Source organism: Larimichthys crocea, chromosome IX (genome assembly GCF_000972845.2).
Source record: "Larimichthys crocea isolate SSNF chromosome IX, L_crocea_2.0, whole genome shotgun sequence".
NCBI classification, from domain to species: Eukaryota; Metazoa; Chordata; class Actinopteri; family Sciaenidae; genus Larimichthys; species Larimichthys crocea.
Window position 1 is genome coordinate 1,578,065 of NC_040019.1, and position 25,041 is coordinate 1,603,105.

Genomic DNA, 25,041 nt, shown 5'->3' on the forward strand with positions numbered 1-25,041 from the left:
CCCAAACTCTAACTGCATATCCTCATCTGGGTCAGAGTGGAGCTGGAGCCTATCCCAGCTGACTTAGGGCGAGAGGCGGGGTACACCCATCACAGAGCACATAGAGACAAACAACCATTCACATATACGGGTGATTTAGAGTCACCAATTGACTGCGTGTCTTTGGACGGTGGGAGGAAGCCGGAGTACCGGGAGAGAACCCGTGCAGACACGGAGAGAACATACACAAAGATGAGGTGAGGTTTGAACCAGGTGTGAGGCGACCACAGCGCCACCCAATTCAACAATCTGACAAAAGAAATGAAAAGATTAATTTATAATTCCATTTTATTTTCAGTATTACGCAACATTAGAAGTATAAATATCTGTTTTAATATACAACATCTATGACATCCATAGAGCTTTCCTTGGGCAAAATACAAAACTCAAAACACTTTTATTGCACATATTCTAAAAGACAAACCATCATAAGCAAGTTCATCTAATACTAGTTTTGCACAGAGGAAGAAGGAGAAAAAAAAAAGAAATGAACAGACAAGCAGACGAAGAAGAACCTGACATGTGAAAAGACATTGATTACTGCACAAACAAATGTTCTTATTACACATCCTTGTGGCAAAGGGAGCAAAAGTCTCACACTATACTATAAACAACATTATCTGTGACACAGAACATAGATTTGGCAAATCAACAATATACAAAATATACATCCATGATGCTTTGTAAACAAACATTGAATGTGCTTTGAGGATTTTAGATGTCAGTCATCACAGGAAAGGAAAAAAAAGTTGAATTGTTCAAATAAAATTCAGTGATTCATTGAAATCAGGACGAGTGGGGGGGATTCATAAACCAGTCTCAGTTCCAGTTTTTGACTCTTCTTCTCAGCCTTTGAACTGAACATTAAGGTGCATTTCTTCTCTCACGATACATTTACGACGTCTGATTCTTTTTCAGCATTTAAAATCTCTGCAGTCGGTCTCGCGTGGTTCATGTTATGCCGTTTAGATAAACTATATTCTGTGTCATGTTAAATGAAGTCTTTTTTTTTTCTTCTTTTTGACTCATCAACATAGAGTATATGTAGTAGACAAGAGTATTGTTTTTGAGCACAACAGAGCAAAAATACTGCATTACATATTTAGTGTCCTAGGCTACTTTCTGGTTGTCCTTTAGGGTTTTGCAATTTAAAAGGCATCTACAGTATAGAAACACGTGTAAATTGCTCAGAGTGAACGCGGATATATGACAGCCTATATGTGTAGTACCATGTATTCGCACGTTAACATCGGATGTATGTCATGGACACGAACTATGCCAGGCAAATCATCGGGAATCCTCGTGTAAAAACCTTTAAGCCAGGTGAAGCTTCGAGCCAGCTGCTGCTCTTTATGAAGAGTCCTTTGAGATCCAGACACATGACTGACGCCTGACATGAGAACCAGGACGGTGACGCACTCTGTGGTCACAGTCTGACCTTGTGTCACTCACATGACTGACCCTATGGCACTCTGCACAGACATGGACACAACGGGAGACGACGCCCAAGGCCTTCACACATCCACCGCAGTAATTATCAGGGCTGGGTAACGAGTACTCGACTGAAATAAACAAGTCGTATGGAAACCTGTGAACAAATCTAGACAGAAATGACTGCGTGGTTTCGCTTGCAGCCAATCACAGCAAGTGTTTCTCCACCGTCTCGTGGTGCATCTGGCAGCTGGAAGTTCAGCGTGCCACCAAAACATTTAAAATAAAAATGCATAAAATGTGGGGATATGGTTAACGTGATAAAACAGCTCATGGCTGCGCCGGGCCAGAAACAAACCAAAAAATAAGGTGTCGATATCATCTCTGGGGGTATTGGTATTCATAGTGGTATCATCATTTTTCCCCCCAGCCTTAGTAATTACTGGCAAACGTATGAAGAACTGCTGGCTCATCTCATTAATCATACATGATATTTCATATTTTACACAGTCATCACTCTTCAAACCACAGCCAGCCAGCAAAAACACATCACAAAGACATTCTTGGGAAACGCTGACAGCCCTCACAGTTTTGTTAAATAATGCTACATTTTTTTTTTCAGAAAAAGCCCCTCTCACGCCTTTTCCACCTCTCTCTCTCTCTCTCACTCACTGTCTCTCTCTTTTCAAGTTCATTTTGGAACATGTGAAAACATGTGAAAGGTCACAAAGCGGAGGATGCCTTTTGACGAGATACATCACGGTAGCTTACTTTTAGACCACAGAGTTATCAAGCAGAGCGTGACGCTCTAACGTCGAGCGTACGAACGAATGAAAAAAAAAAAACTATACATATAATACAGACGACAATCATGTAAGCCCCATGTATCCCCGTTTTACAGTGTTATCATATTTACACCCTATTGCATAAAAATCAAAAATATATGTACAGATGTCAGAGGAATGTGAATAAACACCACAGCTTGCTAAGAACAGCAAGTTTAATTTCTATAATCCTAAGGCCCCTTCACTAATTTATGATTTCTAGAACCGTGAGATGATTCTGGATTTTCTTTTTCTTTTTGAGTTTTAGGTTGAAAAGCACAGGACTTAGTGCGTTCCCTCTGTGTACCACTGCACAAAACCCAACTTCAAAAGAAAAGAAAAAACAAAGAATCGGATTACGCCGAACAGAAACAACCGTGCTAAGTTTTGCTGCGCAAAAAATCGTGTGGTCTACTGCATTAAAAAGACATCAGGTCCTCCGAGTCTACGAGTAAAGAGTGCAATTCAAAATCTTTTATGGCACTGACTCTACAGTACATCACAACCTTTGTAAGGCTACTTACCCTATTTGCCCCTGACGTACTGATTGCACAAAAGCATTCTGCGAGAAACACAAACGAAAACGTCCCGAACATTCGATTGACATTAAAAGTAAAACTTGAGAAATTATCATCAAATGATCGCCTACATTCAGACCTACGTGTGTTATCTTCTTATTTATCACGCACACACGCACACTGCACACACACGCACACACACACACACACATCTCTCTATCAGCATGTAACAGCTTGCCCGGTCCTCAAACAAAAACAAAACAAAGGAAAAGAAAAGAAGGCATGATGATGTTTGCACAAACCATTTCTAACATTTGATTACATCTCTGGAGCGATGGCGCCGGCTGCTCTTTTACTTTTTGTTACTACGTGGTGACTCCTTCTGCTGCTTGCACCTGCCAGTGTCTTTGTCTGCAGTGTCTTTCGGTGCAGGCGGAGCAGGCGGAGCAGCCCTCGCGTCTCTTTTTGTGTTTCTCTGTGCGGACGTCGCCTCCTGGACGGTTTCTTTTTTCTTCCTCTCAGCCGGCTCCTTCTTGCCGGAGGTCACCTGTTTGTTGTCTGGGACGGTCGTTCTGGTATCCGGGCCCTTGTTACTGTCCGGTTTAAGAGATTCACACTTGGGGCCCTCCTTGGATACCACCTTGCTTACGGTCTCCTGTGGTGCACAGCTGGAGATCCGGCCTGAGACGACGGCGCTGCTGCCGCTTGATGTTTCTTTTTTGGCTGCAGGTTTCAGCAGCACTGCCGGCAGATCGGGCTGTGAGGGAACATCTGACGGCAGCTGAGTGGCAACAGGTGAAGGGACGAGTTTTGGCTTGGAGTCGTGATAGCTTTTAACGAACGGGGCTTGATTTCTGGGTGAGGGGTCTTTATGTTTGGCATCAGGACTTTGTTTGACAGGTGTGGGAGCTACAGAAGTCTTTAGAGTTGATGATGTGGGGGCAGTTTTGGGCTTCAAGTCGGGAGTTTCTTTTACGATATCAGCTGAGATTGCTACAGGGCTTTTGGGCTGGGTTTGTCTTGAAGGTGTCAGCTGCACTGACTCCTCCCGCTTTACGTCGGCTCCAGTGGACGGCACCGACGCCTCTTTGTGTTTAAAATCATGGGCAACTTGAGAGTTTGATTCTTTAGACAGATCTCTCTGTTTGGGATTCGGACTGCCCTGTGCCGGGACAGGAGATTTCACTTCAAGTATTTTGGTCTCCTTCTCCGTCTTCACAGCGGTGTGTGCTACAGGTTGTGGGTCAGGCCTTGACTTGACTTTTTCAGCTGAACTGATCACAGGTTCTTCTTTTTTAGCGGTGCCGTACTCTGAATCTGATGATTTGTGCTGTGCTTTCTCAGCTGGATTGGTTTTCATTGGCTGCTCTGAATCCTTCACATTCTTAATCTTTGGTGATGTGGCAGCCTCTTTTTTCTGCAGCGACGCGCTGCCGCTCTCTATTGCACCAGTAGACACAGTTTTCTCCTTTTTATTTACACTCAAAGTAACATTATTTAACACGGCGACCATATTTACTGTAGAAACTTCTCTCTTCTGCTCAACTTTTGCAGCTGTGCCACATGTGTTGACGTCCTCCTTGGAGCCCGAGCCGCCACCCTTGCTGACCGCCTTCACAGCTGATCTGCTCGCCTGCACGCCGTCCTTGCTAACAGATCTTTCCGAGCCGTCCTGACCTTCAGCTTTTAAACTGCAGGTTTTATCCTCACGCGTTGAAGCAGATGCTGATGTGATGGAAACCTGCGGTTCTGTATTTGAAGAGCAGATGTTCGCCAGCTGCTGTTTTGAAAGCTCGTTCTCTGGAGCGCGCACAGACGCAGAGCTGTTCTGCACCTTAGAAACGGAGGTGGTGTTTGAGCTCTGTGCTGCTTTCTTCTCACAGCTCTGACGCTGACCTGTATCCAAACCACAGTTTGTACTCTGCTTCACTGACACAAGTAACGGCTCACTGGCAGCTGGAGCCGGAGCCTCCACAGTCTTTATGTTTACCTCCGGCTTTGCCCAAGTCAAAGAGACTACTGTCTTGGAGCTGTCAGTGTTTTGTGATGTAGTGTGTGGTGTGACTTCCTGCTGCTCCACTTCATCCTCCTGATCCTCGTTGCTCACTTCCCGTATGGAGGGTGTTTTTCCACAGGAGGAGAAGTGGGAGCTGTGCCGAGGGCCTCGATGTTCATGAGCCAGTGATGAACCGGCCTTCATGGCCGTCCGGCTCTCTTGTTTCACGGTAAAAGTTGACGCCTCCACTTTGCTGGTTTGAGCCTTTAATGGTTCGCTCTGTCTGTCCTGTGTTTTCTCAGCACTCGCACTGAGTTTCACCTCTGTGGCTGCATTATTTGACTGATCTTTGGAGGTGACTATGCTGTTTAGAGAAGAAACAGCTTCGGGGTTTGGAGAACAAGTCAGGGGGCTCTTTAGTTTGTCTGTAGTTTTCAGTTGGGGGATGGTTATCTGTCTCTCCGGAGGGGTTTGGAGCCAAATCGGAGGACTCACAGAAACAGTGTCGCTTGTGTTCTCCGCCATCTTAGACAAACAGGTTTCTGTTTTGGAGACTCTGGGCCCTGAGAGCAGACCGATATCCAGAGTGCCCTCCAGAGGTCTGAGAGAGGAGACGTGGCGACCTTCGAGTTTATACTCAGATGACGTCTTTCGAAGTGAAGACTCCGCGGAGGAGATGAGCTGGAGCTTTTCCACAGCGCTCTCTCCTCTGCCAGAGAAAAGCTTGGGGGCGAGTCCTTCAGGGCTGGTGTGAACGCTCCCCAGTCCTGCCTTCATGTGGTCATGAGACATGGCCGTGTCCAGCTGGAGGCTCTTGGACCTGGTGGAGCCAAAGTGCAGATTCTCGTGGATGCCGGAGGAGCAGCGACACATGCAGTCCTCTCGTTCTTCGAACGACAGCCTCTTCCTGGTGAACTCGATGTTGGGAGCTTTGAAGTCCAGTCTGTCCGGCTTCATGTTGTCTTTACTCTGTCTGGAGTGCTGCCACTCCGGGTGAATAGAGCAGAGAGTTGACCTGAGTCCTCCGTCACTTTCACCGCTGCTGCTGGACGTGTCAGCGATGCCTTCAGAGACACGAGTGGTGAGTTTCTTGTACAGCACGTCTTTAAGGGTCGTGCTAGCAGCTTTGGCCTCTGCAGGGCCGGAGTCTGGGCTGCTTTTGTTTTGGCCCCTGGCCAGAAAACTTTCATCCCTGTCATCACCACACAGGGGGGATGGGTCAGGATCACGCAGGGCGTCTTGTTTCTGCAGAGACTCCCTCCTCTCTGACCAGTCCTGCCTCTTCGCAACCATCTTGGACTTCAGCTTTTCCTTGTCGAGCTCCTCGACAGACTCCTGCCGGCCCATCTTGCGGCCGACGGGCCGCTTTAAGCAGCCCTGCTCGACAGGTCGTACGCGGGTGATCGCTGGCGGCTCGCAGGCTGTTTCTTCCACGCTCTGCAAGATGGTGTAATCCCGCTCCCCAGGCCTCAGTTCCTCGTCCTGCACCTCCTCTTGGGTCACTTCCAAGCTGTGTTTTCTGGGGCACAGGTGCTTCTTTTCTCCTGTGTAAGAAGGGGACAGCTTCTCCTCAGACTGAACGCGCTTTAGGAGGGGCGAGCGAGGCGGCTCAGCACTTTTGGGGCGCACGATGTGACGCACAATTGTGGGTGGGGAATGTATCTTGGCTGGGAAAGCTTGCGTTGTCTTGGAAATGGCAACAGGATGGCCGCTAAGAAGGGGAGAGGGTGAGCGCTGGGGAGACGTCGGCTGAGGGGTAGGTGAAGGCGTGCGAGCCAGAGGTGAAAGGGGAATGCTGCCGGCAGATTTGCGGCGCCCCTGACGAAGCCTTTGACCTGGCAGTTTGGGGCCGAGGCCGTGCAGAGTGCTGGGACGAATGTGGCCTGAGCCTGCAGGGGAGTTTGGAGCGCTGGAGCTGGGAGAGCTACTCTGAGAGGAGTTTCCACCTGCAAGTTAGGAGGACAAATGGATATCAGTAAGTTAACATGTAACATATGAATGAAAATGAAGCCGTCATCGAAACGAGTTAAAATCTCCACCTGACTGGGTGAAATCTGGTGCAGGGCGGAAGGCGGCGGTGGGGGAACGAGGGGAGAGACTGTGGGTAGGGGAGCCAGGGAGACTCTCACCAGATGACAGGGAGTGGTTCAGAGAGGAGAAACTGCGGCTCGTGTGCAGGAGAGGAGACGGCTGCATGGCAAAGCGCCTGAAGAGGGAGCGCCGCCTGGAAAAAAGCAGAGACAAAGACAAAAGAAAATGAGTCTCTATAGATAGAAACAGTTACTAAAATGAACATTAGATAATAAAACTGTGTGTTTAAGCAGGAAGTTTAAAAGTGTGAGTGTCATTTTCTATGCATCATTTACTGTATTGCTTTTTTGCAAAGGCTAACTTACAAATTAAAAACACAAAAACAAAAAACAGCCGATGGAGGAACATTCACTTCTCCTTTGCATCTCTATATCAATCCAATAATTTGCTTTTATCACAGTACACACATCATCTTGCACATTTACAGTCTCCTTTAATCATTTTTTAGATACAACATATAATATAATAATCCTGCAGGCTAACCACTCATGTTTAAATATTCCTTCAGTGTTCTCTTTCTGCCCCCTAGAGGCTGACATAAAACATCCTTTCTGCAAAACCACTGACATCATAAATGACACAAATAATGGCCACAGTATATGTTGTGCATCAAACACACACACATCAGATTAAATGGGCGTTATGTGATCACATGTTGGAAACATACTGTGGTTTGTACCTTTCTGGCGTCCTCTCCTTCTTGGGTTTTTTGGCACATCGCACCATCTTGCTCCTGTAGCTGTTCCTCCTGGCTGGGCCGGTTTTTATTGAAGTGTTTTCAAACGGGGTTGTGGAGATGGCGACTTTACTACCGCTCTGAAAAGAAAGGACAGAACTTTAGAAGGAGGGAGGCAGGGGATAATGTTTGTATCAGGATTACTGTGTTTAATACGGTAAAGTCAGACAAAGCAGATCAGTGTTTGCAGTAAATGCAGGACTGCAGTATTAACATCCACTCAGCAGAATTTGATTAGCTTATCGTGTTTTTGCCAGTTTAATCAGTATTTATCCGTCACTGGTCTACAAGTTAATTTAAGTTGAGCAAGTCAATTAATCATCCCATAATAACATTTTGATGAGTCTGCAGTTTAAAGTCAAACATTATTATTTACCTTGACCAGGAGCTCCACCACTTCAGTGTGGACGAGACCGTGAACGGACTCTCCGTTCACGTGGGTGATGAGGTCTCCGGCTTTGAGTCCTGCTTTGTGTGCGGGCCCGCCGTCTTCTACGTTCTGATTAAAACACATGAGAGACATTTATTATGATTGTCATCATCTACTTTTCATTTTATACAGCTCTGTTCACAGAGGTGTAAACAGAAGTCATGTGGACTGACAGGTGAGGTAAAAATTAGCGGGATAGTCGCCACATTTCACCCAGTTTGATGATAAACAGAAGCTCAGCACGCCTCTCGTTTAACTAGGATTGGATGGATTGAACAGAAGTTCAGCCCCAGTTTCATTTGGTCTTGGTTTGGTTGTTTATTTCTCACAAGAATTTGATTTACAGGTTTCATATCAGCCCAAAATGAACCAAACTAGATGAACACAAACAAACGCACCACAGTTTGTTTGAGCTGTAAAGTTACAGACTCGTAATCGATCACGATTTGTCTCCTACATGCTGATATCATCCTTACCCAGACCATATGGTAGACGGTGTAGATGTCGCTGTCACAGGCGTACACCCGGATTGCCCTCAGCGTGAAGCCAAACTTCTTCCCTGAGCTGTGGATGACGACAGGCTGCCTCGGGTTGGTGGTACAGAGGGAGGAGTCCCGGCTCGGAGAGGAGTCTCTTGAGGAAGGGTCTGAGGAGAGGGAGTAAGGAGACAGGGGACTGGGCAGCGGAGACACCCCGAAGATATCTGGAAAAAAAAATAAGCGATAATCACCGCCTGAGCAGAATCTTTCATCCAATCGATCAGACTTTGACCGACCCTCGGGTCAGTGCTGAGCTGTTGCTATAAAGCTCATGAGTCTGGTTCATTCTGCTCCTGCTGTGGGTGAAACTAATGGGATTTTCACTCTGCCAGCAGTGAAGATCTCTCGCTCCTACACTGCCTGCTTACTTTCCTTGTTAGCAGCTTGTACTCGGCTACTTGCCAGCTCGCAGCAGGCGTCATGCTGGGCCAATTTCGTACAGATCTATAGAGCGCTTTCATCTCTTTCACGTTAGTCTGTTGCTCTTATTGTTATTCCCGACGCGTTATCGCTCTGACATACTTCAACCTTCTACAAGGCTGAGATCACTTTTTTTTTTAGTTAAGGTATGTGCATCTTGTTCGACTCACCCCCGGGGATCATCAGTGACAGGGCTCCGGTCGAGACCGACTTCGGCACTTTTGCCACAGCGCTGGTCTTTTCCGCAGAGCTCTCGGCCCGTGGAGAGTTCGTCTGAACCGCCTGGTCTGCAGAGTTATGACTGGTGCTGTCGGGGCTCTCCTCGCCTTCACCTCTGGGCGTCAGCTGGTCCAGATGTTCTGAGAAACTCCCTATTTATGACAGAGGAAGAGCATGAAGTTGATGTTTAGTTGTCATTTAGCAGCGCTGCTGGTGGGGAAGCATCCTGATGGATGAGATGATTGATACCGCTCTCATGTCTGTCTGTTAAATAAGAAGCTAGTTACACATGTTATATCTAAGAAATGGTTTTACGGGCAGTTACATGCTGACAACACATAAAAATTACAGCAAACACAGAACACAGAAGTGCAGCAATGCACGTTTCTGCATACGTGTTGACCTCTCCTTGGAGAAAAGCCTATATTGGATAGACTAGACACAGCCGTCAAAAGGAAGCAAATCTGGACCATGCACTGCCCAGTCATCACAGAGAGGACAAACATGGCCCACCTCCTGTTCGCTCACCTTGAAAAGTCTCATTAGAGGAGGTGATATTCCAAAATATCTTTCCCAAAGAGATGTTTTGGATTGACAGGCCCTTAATGATCGTTTAACCTTCAGATATTTTTGTAACGCTTCAGACGCGTGACACAGCTGTTGTGTTGTTGTATTCCTGTTTTTTAGACTAGTTGTATTTTGTCAGACGCTGTCACACCTCTTCATCATTCATAGTGCTCATAGTTTTTCTACTATGATGTTTAAGGTCCTGAAAATCACATCCATTACATATATATTATATTTCCTACCGGAGAGCGTGGCTCCACTGTGGGTGCTGCCTGGAGTTGTAGCGTTAGGCTCGTCCTGCGGGAGCTCTCCGATGGAGAAGGAGATCTTGCTGGGGTCGCCGAGGCCCGATGTCTCGTCTCCTTCACTCTCTGCCGAGATGGCAAACTTTGGTAGCAGGTTGGGGCGAGGACCCTGATTCGCGCTGTCTGTGTCCGTCGAGTGGGACAGCGACGGCCTGGATGAAGGAGAGGACGGATTTTCATGAGACGAACAAATCCAAACTCCTGGTGAGAGCCAGATGTTTGAATATACTGTACAGGCGAGTGTCTTAATCTGGATTCAAGCACGGAGGCGAACATACATTTCAGTAAAGTCTGGCGTCCAGCTGAGAGAGTCAACAGTCAGCGGACTCTCGCTCTTCTTCCCCTCCGTCTCGCCCTTCTCCTCCAGGTGCCCACGGGACAAATCCAGGCTGCTGTAAACCTGACAAACGCACAGAAGCAATGATTCACATCAGCACGTGCGAGCCATGGATGCAAAGTTTAAAAACACACTGTGTGATGACTGTGTAATATTCCAACAGTAAATTACATTTCTGTTTTTAGGATTTACAATTAACAGCAGGGCAGGAGCACGGTGCTGCTTGTGTTAATGCAAACTTCACCATGCATGCAGTTTTAGGTGCAGCTGAGGAAAAGCTCAACACTTCCTCCGAGACGCCCCGCTGCTTTTTGAGAATGCTTTGTTTTGATGTGAGAGGGGAGCATACTGCAATGCAGCACAACAATAACTCCCAGCTTGTATGACTGTATTGTGTTTCATCTTAAAACGTTAAAAAAAAAAAAAAGTCTGATTTGCAAGCAGAAAATATATGCAAAGCCGAAATCTACATTTAATACAGTCAGGGTGAAGGAAGAGCGGGAGAGAGGGGAGGGGCACTCATTTCCATATGAAATACAGATTCCTCATGTTTTCTTTCCCATGAGAAAAAGAAGCGGGCCAGATGAGGGCATCAACTCATTTACATTAGTAACATCTCTGGCAGTAATGATGATGATGATGCACGTGTGCTGGTGTCAGTTACAAACCTTAGAGAATCTGTGCGAACACGAGGAGAACTGCCGCAGCTCCACGTTGAAGTCTTCGTCGTTCGTGTCCTCTTCCTCCGTCTCCAGGTGATGGTATCTCTCGGAGCGAGCTGGGAACGACGACAGGTTCAGATTTCGGATGTTTCTTTTTTTAATGCATTCAGTTTATTACAGGTTTAAAAAGGAGGTGCTACGAGGTGACTTAAAGTAGGAAATGAAGGGTTATGTAGTGATCACATTGCTTTATGTTATTGCCTTTTAATTATCTCATATTTGTTTGTTTGTTGTAAATACTACACTACCCATGAGCCTCAGCTGCCACTGTCAGAGGCACAAATCAGAGAACTAGAAAGTTCAAAACGCTTCGTCTGTGCATAGCTGCTGAATTCACTGAATGAATTTTGAATTTGAAAAGATTTAAGCTGCAGATTGTGTTTCAGTTTTCTGAGATGCTACGTTTTAAGAATTTTAAGCTCTGTGATTGGCTGGTTCTTGCTGAAATGCAGCCTGGGAGTCGTAGTTAACCTCTATCTTGAAGTTTTGACGTACACAGGCTTGTATCTGTAACTTTCCATCAAATAATCAAACATTTTTTAACCCAGCTGCAAATATTCGGGACTAATGATTCAAGCTGCAGAAATGTTCCATGCAACATTTAAATTAACGGGACTTTGTGCCCAAAACAGCTCTTCTTCTGCGTCAACTCTATACTGGTGACACTGAAGAAAACTTAACTTAACTTACACAAAAGAAATAATAAAGAATCTTGACTGTAAGACTGTAGAGTTTCTGTTTTCAACTGAGAAACTCCATAACTCACTGTCAAAGTAACTGGTGTCGTCTTCAGACTCCAGCTGAGGAATGAACTCAGCCTTCTGCCTCAGCAGGCTGTTCCAGTCCAGGTTGTGGAAAAACTGATGCTGCTTCACTTCTGCAGCTCCACCTGCAGATGGAATAAATACAAATGAATAATTAGCTTGAATAAAATTTCAGGACAAACGTGAAAAAAATAAAATATACACACACACAAAAAAAACAAAAACGGGAACTGACATTGAACGGTTCAGTTAGACGCAGGAGGTGAAGAAACGCTTACGCTATGTTTTCCTTTCCCCTGGTGGCTGCAGGCCAAACAGATATCATGACCATAAATTATGCAGTACAATTTCCTGCCTGTGACCTTTCGTGGAATAGCGGGAGCCGTCGTGAATGGCAGCTTGGCGAGCAGAGATCTCTAGATGAACAAGGAGGTCCAGCTGTCCCCAGACTGAACCGGCTACATGCGTCCGTCTGATTAAAGGCCTTTGTCCCGGGTCACGGGCACTTTTACAGCCCACACTCCAAGAGCCTGATCATGCATGGAGCTAGATTCATGGACTCGGTGGGAAATAATTGCAATTGATCAAAGGGAAAAGGTTAGGAGGCCACGGGATGAACTGCTCTGATGTTGGGTGACCTCAATTTCTTCCCCGGTGACTTGAAATAATGTGCGGTGCTGAGGTGGCATTAACGACCACATGAGAATTTATGGTGGCCCGCTGTGCCTGTCTGGTCCTAACCGAGTTACCGACTGTGCCACAGTTTCTTTGCTCCTTTTGTGTTTGTACCTGTGCCCATCCTCTCCAGAGGATTCTGCCTGAGCAGCAAGGTGATGAGCTCCTGGGAGTCAAGAGGAGGAGCGTCTTCTCCTTCAGGCCAGTTGATCTCGTCTGTAAAGACAAAGTGCATCGCTATGAATCAAAAATACTTCACATAGCAACATACCGTGAAGCTCAGCTGATATATTAACGAGTCGTGGGTTTGGATTTTGCTCAGACTTTATATAACGTGGACGTAGCCTCACTCAGCTCAGTGTGATGGCTCTGGCCATCTCCAACCTTGGCAGTTACTGACTCCCAGCTAATCCAAAAACAGACAAAGAGGTGGATGGAGTTGAGGCCGAGTAAAGCCTGGTTTTGTATTTGATCACTAAGAGCAGCCACCCTCTTAATCCTGCATAACTTTAAGCCTTAATATAATGTGAACAGGTGAGTTGTATATAAATTCACCCTCAGTACAGTTGTCATGAACGGGGAAATTAGCTACAGAGACCAAAACTGTTTTTTGTACCAGGCTGTAAACATGTTTATTTCTGCTGTCTAACATGGGGACTTATGGAGACTGACTCACTTCTGGAGCCAGCCTCAAGTGGACGTTGTCAGATTTCAGCACTTGACACTCGTAAAAATAAAATCTGGTGATTGGATACGGGTTTCAGTGTGTGACTTGTGACTGCTGACAAAGATACTGCAGACTTATCTGGTGTCAGGTATATAGAGATAATATACAGTAAATCACTGAATTTTTAATCATAAACAAGTGATTCGTTTAATGTTTTAAATTGTTTTCAAATTTGCTGCTTTAATTATTTTAAATGACATTCTGATGTTTTTAATTAAATTTTCTTCTCTTTTTAATTTTTTATTTCTATTGCTATTGCTTGTCTTAATGTCAAATGTTTTTCCTTGCCTCTGTAAAGCACTATGAATTGCCTTGTGTACGAATTGTGCTATACAAATAAACTTGCCTTGCCTTGAATATCCAGATTATTATTTTAACCCATGCACACACAGTTTTATTTTGTGTCGTCAGCTTTAACATATTTGTTATGTGAGCTAGACACAAATATCAAAATGTGGCGTGCAGTAAAAACAGTGCCATGTATGATATCATTCTGTCCATATACGTCGCATGCACATATTTAAAACCCTGCAACAAAAGCATGTTTTTAATTCTACTGTTGACACTTTGACCTAATTGTGACCCGCTGATGCTGATATTTCAAAAACAGCTTCAACCAAGCAAACTCAGACAAAACAAAGTCAGTTCTAAGGTGTAAGCATTATGATGAATGAGACAATTTACATGTGTGCTCTAGCTCTCAGTGAAAAGCCTCGCGGATAAGGGGAGCAAAGCCTGTCTGTGCCGCGCTGATTGTCTGCTCTGTGCGCAGTTTGTCCCCCATTTTAATCAAATTTGGGGGTGTGGGGGTGTGTTTATGAATATGTATGTGCAGCCTGAGGCCACGGTGGCATGCATTCAGTGTGTTCAGGCCCCTTTAATTAACAGTCACTCTCAGAGGCTTGGTACAGTTTGATTGAGAGCGTACCAAATCAGTCATGGCAGTCCATTCATTTAGATAGAGGCTGCCATCCAACAACTCCAAATAACACAATTCATCTGAGCCACACCGTCGACAAGATAAAAGCTCTTGTTTTTCAAGATTAAGATTGAGTCTCTGTGCGGGCTGTCACCGTGAGACTACAAGAGAACAAAGTAACATCATCATAATAATAAAACTTCACTTGTGGTTTGAAGTCAAGCAGAATCCACTTACTCTCATCTGTTTTTGTTACTGGCCCCTCGGGGAAATCTCAATAAATTCAGAAATATGCACACCAGCTAATTCCATGTGGTCACTATTTAATGTTTAATTCATATCTGCATGAGGTTTGGGAATCTCTCCCGATGTGCTCAACAGAATCTACAAGCCAGGTCCTGTGAGACTTTGAGTAAGTCACCTCTGGCAGCAGAAAATATTTTAAATAAAACATGTGGGAAAACCCCAGCACAGTTCATTCTTCAGTGAGATTTTATACTATACACTGTAATTAGACCTCCGTGGCTGTAAAAGAAAGACAAAACTGCAGTTCCTCAAACGTCCACCTGAGGCTGGCTCCAGAAGTGAGTCAGTCTCCATAAGTCCCCATGTTAAAAGCAGAAATAAACATGTTTACAGCCTGGTACAAAAAACAGTTTTGGTCTCTGTAGCTAATTTCCCCGTTCATGACAACTGTACTGAGGGTGAATTTATATACAACTCACCTGTTCACATTATATTAAGGCTTAAAGTTATGCAGGATTATGCTTTGATTGACAAGCAGGTGTCATTACAGGCGGCCAGGCGTCATTCAGCCCATGATAGATTAGTTGGGAGGCTCTGCCACACATTTTAAGCTCTTAAGAAACCCGTGTCATTGATGTGTATAAAATCTGCCAAATAAATATAACTGTACGTTATTTTAAGCCGGTATGATGTTGTTATTGTTGTTATTATGTATCAATGTGGATTGCAGGACAGCGTATTACTCCAGTTAAACTGTACTGCAGATTTAGTTTTATTTATCTTTTAGCTCATTAACAGTGTAGTAATAATAAGTAATAGTATTTTATAAGATTGTAACTTGATTTGATGGACCAGAGGAGTTTGTTTTATTCTTGACATTCATTTTCTAAATGCATAAAAATATGAATGTACCACAGAAACTTCATATTTCTAATAATCATCTGAGGAGAAAGAGAGGCGACACTGACCACTGATGACCTGTCCGAACAGCTCCTCTGGTGTGTCTCCAAAAAAAGGCACACAGCCCACGAGGAACTCGTACAGGATGATGCCCATAGCCCACCAGTCCACCGGCTTCCCGTAGCCCTGTCTGAGGATCACCTCTGGTGCGATGTACTCCGGGGTTCCACATACCTGTACGGACCAAAAACACCCGAAGTCTAAACATGATGCGGTTTGAAGAAAAACAGTCAGTCACTGTAGTTAAATAAGACTTACCTGCTTATCAGAGAACTCCCGGGCATCTTTCTCTATGTGACCCTCGTACAGGTTAGTCGTCATGTTCATCAGTCCAACTTTGGACAACCCGAAATCTGTCAGCTTGATGTGACCCATCGAAGTAACCAGCAAACTGTGATGAAGAGACGAGAGTGAGAATCAGCAAACCTCATCATAAAAGACAGCACAGGTTACTTGTATTTCTAGCATTAGTAGTATTTATACTGTATTATAGTGGCAGAGGAAGTATATGATCCTTTATTTAGTACTTCGCTTCAATAAATACTTTCTTATCGTATTATTTTAAATGATGAATTAACAGGGGAATTATTTCGCAGCTACACGCTTCCTTCATGTTCACCAGCTCGTCTCTAACTGCTGTTTGCTGCTGAGCAGGTAGTGAGCAGCAGTCAGGTTTTAGAGCTGCCTGCTGTGCCCGACTAGATGACTCTATGAAAGTGGTGAGAAGGAATAAAAACAGTAATTTTTGCACACCGGGAAACCAAAACAACGAGATAAAAAACACTCTGTGGGGAACTGCAGAGTCAAATCTCTGTGGGTTCATCACGATGAGCTACTGCTCGTATAAAAAGATTGACTATAGCCGCTTTAAATTTTTGCGTGGTCTCCTCACTTGTCTGGTTTGAGGTCCCGGTGCACGATGCCATAGTTGTGGAGATACTCCAGAGCCAGTACTGTCTCTGCAAAGTACATCCGGGCCATATCCACAGGCAGAGGACCCATGTTCTTCAAAAGAGTGGCACAGTCTCCACCTGTAAAGATCAATGGAGGGATGTTACAGAACACAGGAGACCCGTTCAAAGTGTACTGCTTTCAAGCTGCAGCACTATAACTGACCTTCGACATATTCCATGACCATGCACAGGTGTCGCCGCGTCTCAAAGGAGCAGTACATGGACACCACAAAGGGGTTCTCAGCAAAGGTGAGGATGTCTCTCTCCACGAAGGCCTGCTGTATCTGATTCCTTAAAATCAGGTTCTGTTTGTTGATCTTTTTCATGGCGAAGCGCTGCTTCGTTTCCTTGTGCCGAACCAGGTAAACAGCTCTGTGGAATAAACAGTTTGTTAGTCAAGCCTGTTTCACTGATGACCTCCAGTGGAAACGGAGGCTCCTTGTTGGGGGTTCTGCAACATCTGATAAGAAAATACGGCTGCCGTACCCGTAGGCGCCGTTGCTGATGAGTTTTGTCATCTCGAAGTCCAATTCACAGGGTTTACGCCGCGACCGCAGGGCTGTGCTGAGGCTCTGAGACTGAGAGACAAATAATAAAAACAAATCACAAAGATAAAATCTGTAACCTCGCTGGCCCACCTCGGGTAAAAGATGGAGCGGATCGATACAGTAATCAATTTCAGAGTGCTTACGGAGTCATCCGTTTCTGGGGTTTCTGCAATGCCGCTATCACAGCTGGTCAGCTGAGCAATTTCTACAGAGAGAAACAGAAAAAAAAACAAGAAATAGATTTAACTTCATATGAAGCTTGTGGACGTGTTGTGCAGTGCAGTTTTTGTATCCTAAACGCTGAGACACATAAAAACAAAAAACAGCAGACTTTAGCCTTTATTCATCAGCGATGTTTGAGCTGTGCTGCTGACTCCAAGATAATCTGAATTGAAAATAAATGGGGCGGAAATCAGATGTGGCAACAACACAAACATCTACGTCTAGCACCCATTTTGAAAATCACTGCCCCAGAACAAGCGCTCATTATAAACCACCTTGCGTCTTTTACGTTTTTTTTGGCGTGCAATCATGCCAAAGTCCATGTGTGTGATTTCACAGGGGGGTGTTTGTCGTGTCCCCAGACAGTCTGTAAACACATTTCCACTGCTATTTAACATCTGTCCTTCCTCGTAGGTTTGCTTCAGGCGCACGAGGCACCGGGCGAACGAAGCACACACAGGAGACACTCGGGGGAAATGAACGGAGAGATTGGCTGATGAGCCAGCCTGCGTGGATCTGTATAAGGTCTGTGGGGAGGCCATTCCTTTCTAATTAGTCATAATGAATGTTGTTTGTTACTGAATCTGGAGAGACAGAGGGTCATTAGAAAGGCAGTCTGTTCAGTACAGGACATTAGTCAAGAGTATCCTTGTCTTCTACTTCCCTCCACAGCTTTATTCCTTCATTCCTTTACAGCTCCGTATTCAATTTGGTCATATTTACCGCACCGACTGCGAATTATTGAAGAAGCAGGAACTGTAATATCCATAACTTCACAGCAATAATACAAGATACATTTTATTAGCTTTCTTCTTCAACCTAAAGAATAAGAAGCTGGATAACCACAATTTGCTGCTCCAGTAATGCTGAAAAACCGAGAACCGAAGCACATTAATAGTGGAATAATCTAAATTTCCCCCATATTTCATAATTGTCATGAGCGTGCTAGCAGTCCCAGCCAGAGCCGTTTGTATTTTGTTATGACGAGTCCTTCCTGTACCTTCCAGAGGATCCCTCGTGAGTCCCAGCTGGCTGATGATGTAACGAGGGATGTCCGACTTGATGCCCTGGCCCTCTTTAGCGTGTCCTTCAGCGGCCTCCAAAAGGTGGTAGAACTCCTCTGGGTCAAACTCCTGGAGACACGGCGGCACACAGCAGTCAGCGTGAACAATGTTTAAAACGTTTTAATAGAGGCCGGCAACAACATCGGTGGTTTTTGTAGCAGATCTCACACACACACACGATGCCTTGCAGTTTGAAGCTTTGATGGATGGTGACATTATTGCAGTTCATGTGAATTACAGGATGAAGTAGCAGCTCTGCCAAGTGGTAGATGAATACAAGCTGTTTAAGTTACACGTGTATAAAGAAAAATGATAAAATATGAATCTTCTACTGTCTAATTTCACTCAATTTCACTATTTTACCTTGAAAAATAACATTCATTAGGCACTGATAATTATCTAAAAGAAGAACATCAAACTCAAAACATTTCTCACACACATACAGTCTATACAAAGTGTATTTTAGAGGCTGTCTTTATTGTCCAGTGACGTGAAGCATACCAGACATTCCAGCAGTCGAGCAGGTCGGGCGATGATTATGAGGATCTTCTTCACCAGCTCTCTGATGAAGTTCACCTCCTCGCTCTCCGATCTCTCCGTGGACTACACAGCAGCAGAAAAACATCCAAGATCTCAGATTTATTACACATCATTGTGGTAAAAGTCACGTTCTGTTGTGCTTCTCGTGTATTAACATCATGATAAAAGTCACAGGATACTCTGTGACCAACAACAACAACAACAGCCGACTGTCCTGAAGGTATTTCCAGAAACACTTTTCTGACCTTCGAGATGGTAGCAGAGATGGCATGTGCCCTTTAAAACAAAAACATGTTATGCAAATGTTAAAATAAAAACATATTTTGTGAGGTTTTCCAGCCACCTGGATCAGAAGAAGATGAGAAACAAGTTGACCTAAAGACAAACAAACAGACATTGTTTTTTTTCAGTTTTTGAATTTCCCTAAATCATGTTTTTGTGGCACACTCAGTCAAACAGGTGCTGTTTTTTTTTTTTCATTGTGCACTCGGGCAAATCAATCAAACTGGTTTTGGTTCATTCGTTTTCATCCAGATGGTTTGAGGAAGAAGTCTGGAAATACCTTCAAGCACAGCAGCTTTTAAACAACCTTCTGTGTTTTGCAGAGACGAAGGATTATTATCTTTCAGAAAATTAAAGAAACATACTCTGTGACTGAAATGTAATATACCACATGAGAAGCACAAACAGTGCTGTAAAGATCTAAAACGTCATCGTCTACAACATTTTCTCTTGAAGGCGCACTCACCTCCTGAACAAGCCTCTCCAGCTTGTCGGTGAGCTCGCAGAAGTAGCTGGAGGTGATGAGTCCTAGCCGGCTCTTCTCCAGGCAGTCACGGGCCAGTTCAATTATCTGGTGGTGGGCAAAGCCGAGCACACCATCTGCCAAAGGGAGGACGCTCTCCGGAGAGTTGCTGCGGATGATGTCCTGAATCCTTTCCTCCATCTGAGCTGTGGCCTGCAGTAAAAAGAGAAAGCGTCTGTTTGGTGGTGCATGAGATAATTAATGGCCGGACATGGCTGCAGAAAACTTACTGCGGGCGCTCACCTTAGGAAACCGCTCCTTGTAGACGTGATTCATCATAATAATCTCATGGTCGTAACACGACGGAGATCTTCCAGGGCTGAAAAATGAAATTAAAAGTCAGTGCCTGGGTGTTAACAATGGCATGCGGCGTTCATTTGTACAGGTGAAGCAGTACCTGAGACTGCGCGAGCGGGGTCGCATGGCCGCCGCTCTGCGGCATTCATCCCCGGAGATGCTCTCTGTGCAGAAGTGCTTGGAGAGGAAGTGCAGTTCATCGGGCGTAGGCTGGAAGGGCAGCTGGTGCAGCTTCTCCTGTGATGAACAGGATGACTGGAAATGAAACACATATATATTCAACATGAAAAGAAAAAAAAAAAAAGAGAGAGACTGCAATTTTTGTGGGGAAAAAAACAAACAAAAATCGCCAAATTTTTAAAGAACAGTTCGATATTTTGGGACATATTTTTTAACTGAGAGGTAGATGAAAAAATCTGAACTTCTCTCCAAGATATGAAGCTACAGCCTTAAAGACGTGAAGCAGGGGGAAAGAGCTAGCCTAGCTTTGTCAAAAGAGGATAAAAAATAAAAGAAATCAAAATAAATAATTAGCTGCTAGGCAGATTTATTTACCGTCTGACAGAGCCATTAACAAACTAGTTTAACCTTTAAATCATCCTAAATAAACCATGTTCACTCTGGACTCACAGTAAACACATGAGACTGATATTTGCATTAGATTATAGTTTATTAAACAAGTTAAACTCTTAGCTGAATAACTATGATCTATGATCTTTACCACGAATTTAAAACTGTTTCTGTTTCTGAGACTTTCTAAGATGTTTCAGAGGAAGACGGACATGCTTCCTGTGAATCGCAGGAAATGTAGCAGGTGACTAAAAAACCACAGAAAAACAAAAACTCAACATGAATACAGGCAATTTCTAAATCACCGCGACAACCCTTTAAATGTTACAATCGCTGATATATCTGAATGCAATTATGTTTGGACAGAGTGAAAGTGAAAGTGAGATGTGGACAGAGGAACTAAACACAATAACAGAGAGAGTAAGAACTAATCCTCCCACAGAGAGTTTACACGACTTAACAGAGCCACCGTGACAAATCCTGAATAAATAATTTCAACTGTAATGATTCATTTTTTTTGTTCCTCTGACTTAGACTGAATTCTTGACCAGCTTTGTCGTGTTTTAGCAAAAATAAACTTGGGTGTAATCGGGACTGAGCAATTAATCATTTTGATACTGAAAGAGTGCAATTCCCATATTTCAAGAGCTGTGGTTTTTAATTATAACTTACATAATTGAACGCGTCTTCACAACCTGCAGCAAGTTTAAAGTTTAAGCCAGCAGCCGCTGATTTCAACAGTTGTGGTGACAACCGGTAAATTTACTCAGTTGTGTTTTTGTGTCTAAGTGACGAATGAGAACGACAGTTTTTAAAACTGGTCCAGTATCGAGCAGCGATGTGTTTTTGACACTGACAAGCTCAGATTGTTATTCTAAGTGAGAGACTTTCCTGTTAAAGAGTAAGACGCTCTTTGTTTAAGCAGTTGTTATAGATAATAGCAGGAATTTGTGTGATTTGGGCATTTTAGGACATTAGTTCGAACAAAAAGCAACAACAATCTGAGCCTGCCAGTGGCAAAAACAAGAACTTTTAGTCTCTGAGACACACAAACATGTGAACAAAGGTTAAAAGTGAGTTAATATGTTCACGCTCTGCATGTAAATGTCTGTACATTTTCATTTTGTGGACATGTGAACACCTCTCTTTATAAGTTTAAAATAAGGAGTGGGCCGTGTCTTTTTGCTGTTGATGTTTGCCTCGTGACAGAGCCTGCTCTGAATAGAGACCTCCAAGAACACAAGAGAATACAACTGATCCAATCTGTTGCTTACAGAGACGGTGGAGCTGGGCGTGTTGGTTCCATATCCAGAGGAGGGAAGGGAGGCCAACGACCAGCGGCGACCATCGGTCCTGTCACACAACAGCAGAGAAACACAGAGAGTCAGGCACTGAATCTATAAATTAATAATGGCTAAGACATTTCCAGTCTTTATTTTGCTAATCAGTGAGATTTATGTGTCTTTGTTCAAAGACAAGTTTGTAAAAATTGTCTTTAGAAACATGAAACATGTCTAATTCCCATGTTTGTGTTGAAAACATGTAAACTAACTCAGTAACTACAGTCCTAATGATGGTTGTAGGTGACAGTGACCTTTTCTTCTGTATCGTCACTACACAGAAAAACAGGAAGTTCAACAATAAAAGGGTGCAGAACTGAAACTAGATGCCAGAATGATGTGAAAGAAAACTTCAGAGTTACGATGAGACAAACTGATGGAGAGAGGCGTGACGTGTACGAATGCGGGGTTCGAGGACAAATGGTAGCCTAACATGAAGTTACCTGTCTGCTCTGTGGCAATGACTGTGGATTATAATAAAAATACACAATTACATGATATCGTGTTGAGAAATGGTGTAAAATAAATCAACAGGCAGAGAAAATATTAACTTTTTCTTTAAGAATCTGTCTCTGGTTTTAAACCAGGCTGATCTGATCAGCTGGAAATCACGTAAATATCCGTGGTGGTGTGTTTACCTTCGTGCAAAGGAGAAATGAGCAGAGGCACTAGGAGAGAAATTTCTAGGACTGTCCTGTGGGCTCGTTCCTGCAAGAAAAAAAAAAAAACACAGATAAAACAAATTGAAAAGGAAAACAACCTGCAAGCGAACAGAATTCAATTCCAGGTTCAATTTGCAGCCGAAACAAAGTCTGACAAACTGCAATCAACGACCGATGGCAGATCAGCGAGAACATCACGGAGATGTCGAGAGAGATTTCAATAACGTCGTCTTCAATTTATTTGTTGAAATCTTTCCTAGAAGACAAAAAACTGAACCATCTGTCAATTAATCTCAAGGTGACGTCATTAAGATGCTTGTTTTGCCCAAGTGCCAAAAACTGCAGTTCCTCAAACGTCCACTTGAGGCTGGCTCCAGAAGTGAGTCAGTCTCCATAAGTCCCCATGTTTCACAGCAGAAATAAACATGTTTACAGCCTGGTACAAAAAACAGTTTTGGTCTCTGTAGCTAATTTCCCCGTTCATGACAACTGTACTGAGGGTGAATTTATATACAACTCACCTGTTCACATTATATTAAGGCTTAAAGTTATGCAGGATTATGCTTTGATTGACAGGTGTGTGTCGTTACAGGTGGCTTGTTTGAGCACCCATCCCACCTCAGATCTGTCTTTGCCAATTTTTAGATTAGTCGGGAGGTGGAAGAGGCAGGACTGCCGAGATGGTGGCTCAGTTTACTCTCACAACACACACGACAAAGAAAAGCAGCAAATTCTCCCATTTAAGCCAAAAGCGAGACATAAAACGTCACAGGTCCAGTTTTTATAGGTTTGTGTACCACGCGCTGATACCCGGAAAACACCCAGATACAGAGGATTAATGCGCCTCATCTCAGCCTATAGTGGTCTCCCAAAGACCTCATGGCTGCGATAGTAATCACTGCTATACTGAAGTAGGTTTCGAGAACAGTCGCTGTTTGATATCTCGAATTAATCCATACTACAGTGCACTGGTTTAGTTAAAAAACGAGGTCAGTAAACAAGCAACTAAATCCACCCACGGCTCATTCCAGTGAAGTATCATTTTCATCAACCGGGAACTCACAGAATGCACATTGTTGTGGACACTTTCCAAATAGCCCCGTTTGGCTTAATCTCAAATGTCATCTCTACCCTCCTCTCTCTTACTGTACACCTTCCACTCGGCCGGTAATAGTAAAACAGTATGCTTTGACCAATTAGCCTCTTGGTTTCCACACGGCATGTGAAACGTGATACCTGATGGCAGTGTACGCTGTAGTTTAATACTCTTAAATAGTTAAACTTCTGAGAGACGCTGATTTCTTTTGCAAATGTGATAGCTGTAAAGCCCGACAGGCACATAACTCAACTCGACGTTGCTGTAAAAAGTAAAGTGCTCGGGTGAAAAGGCAGATCTTTTTATAGGTAAGATTTAAATAAGTATGTAAGTAGTTATCAAAGTTAAAAGAGCTGAATATTTACCCAGCCAGTGACCCTAAGAGGAGGTGACGGCAAAGAGGAAAAAGGTTGGTTTGGCTGCTTCTCAAATTTGCACATAGGTAGTTTATTTCAAAGAAGGAAAGTCTTTCTCGGTTAAATCAAGGAACAGTTGCATAATCATCGTCAGGAGAATACAAAGGACGTGAGGGAGCATACGGAGTAATAAAAGACAATCCATTTAGAAGCTTGGAAGTCAGAAGGAGGTGTTGTATTTGCACTTAATGCAAAAGACACTCCAAGTGAAGATGAAAGCGTACTGCAAGTACAAGAACGTCTAATTTGGATAAAAGGTGACATATATTGAGCATGTCGTGTAATCCGTAACGAGCCGAACTCCTAAAACTATGACTTTATAGTAGAAAAGTCCAGATTTTTTGACGTGTTCATCATAAAAGTAGTGGCTATTCTTCATGGGAATAGTTTGTTAGACGACCTCATCGTCTGCACAAGACGGCCCAGGCTGAGGAGCCTCTCTTTAGGGGAACATGATCTCCATCTCTGGCTCCGACTACAAATATTCATTGACTTCGTTGCCGGAGCTGTATCCTCCTCACCGAACATGCATCAAAAGGGACGTTAATCCTTCTGCTGTGCAGCTAATTAAAGGTTATGTAACGCAGATTATCAACTGTGTGATTGTTTGATTAGTAACCGCAATGTCATTTCTAAATTTAGTCACAGTAATGCATTACGGATAAATGTAATAATGGTTTTTATAAATGGTTTGCATCGCAGTGCTCCCTCTCTTTACCTAACGTCTACATACTATATTTTCTCTTTCTGAAAAGGCACCAATCAGCCGTTGTGTTTCCACAACAAACCTATGGTTCAGCATTAATCAGACATAATTATAACCCTCACGGAGGGAGGTACCAAACAGTTAATTAACCAGAAGCTACGATGCCACGACCTCCTGTGGTGATAAAGACAGGCCCTTTTGCGTGCTGGAGAACAATGATAGAGCCACTGAAACGTGTTGGTGATGAATGTCACCTATTTAAACGGGCCGTTATCTTAATCACAGCCAATTAAAGATGATAACCTCGTCCTCTGGGAGTTAGTTTGAACTTGAAGAGACGGCTTATCAACCGAGAAC

General features: G+C 43.9%; 1 protein-coding gene across 13 annotated transcripts in view; it reads right to left on the bottom strand.

The window, feature by feature from the left end:
- Window positions 1-309: 309 nt before the first annotated feature.
- Window positions 310-25,041, bottom strand: part of mast4 (microtubule associated serine/threonine kinase family member 4) — a 92,230-nt gene continuing 67,498 nt past the window's right edge. For 5 of the 13 annotated variants that reach the window (XM_019264952.2, XM_019264976.2, XM_019264971.2 and 2 more), the window contains 25 exons: window positions 22,443-22,512; window positions 22,248-22,268; window positions 21,739-21,817; window positions 19,995-20,149; window positions 19,841-19,916; window positions 19,541-19,750; window positions 18,754-18,855; window positions 18,189-18,321; window positions 17,110-17,171; window positions 16,905-16,996; window positions 16,582-16,790; window positions 16,358-16,496; window positions 15,724-15,856; window positions 15,474-15,639; window positions 12,728-12,829; window positions 11,941-12,063; window positions 11,121-11,230; window positions 10,394-10,515; window positions 10,053-10,267; window positions 9,195-9,395; window positions 8,542-8,768; window positions 8,012-8,134; window positions 7,567-7,715; window positions 6,848-7,032; window positions 310-6,754 (listed from right to left, as the gene is read on the bottom strand). In XM_019264952.2, coding sequence (XP_019120497.2) covers window positions 3,165-6,754; window positions 6,848-7,032; window positions 7,567-7,715; window positions 8,012-8,134; window positions 8,542-8,768; window positions 9,195-9,395; window positions 10,053-10,267; window positions 10,394-10,515; window positions 11,121-11,230; window positions 11,941-12,063; window positions 12,728-12,829; window positions 15,474-15,639; window positions 15,724-15,856; window positions 16,358-16,496; window positions 16,582-16,790; window positions 16,905-16,996; window positions 17,110-17,171; window positions 18,189-18,321; window positions 18,754-18,855; window positions 19,541-19,750; window positions 19,841-19,916; window positions 19,995-20,149; window positions 21,739-21,817; window positions 22,248-22,268; window positions 22,443-22,512 — 6,794 coding nt within the window. In that variant the 3' untranslated portion in view covers window positions 310-3,164. The remainder of the gene's footprint in view (window positions 6,755-6,847; window positions 7,033-7,566; window positions 7,716-8,011; window positions 8,135-8,541; window positions 8,769-9,194; window positions 9,396-10,052; window positions 10,268-10,393; window positions 10,516-11,120; window positions 11,231-11,940; window positions 12,064-12,727; window positions 12,830-15,473; window positions 15,640-15,723; window positions 15,857-16,357; window positions 16,497-16,581; window positions 16,791-16,904; window positions 16,997-17,109; window positions 17,172-18,188; window positions 18,322-18,753; window positions 18,856-19,540; window positions 19,751-19,840; window positions 19,917-19,994; window positions 20,150-21,738; window positions 21,818-22,247; window positions 22,269-22,442; window positions 22,513-25,041) is intronic. The other 8 variants (XM_027282307.1, XM_019264957.2, XM_019264964.2 and 5 more) reach the window with 4 other exon arrangements.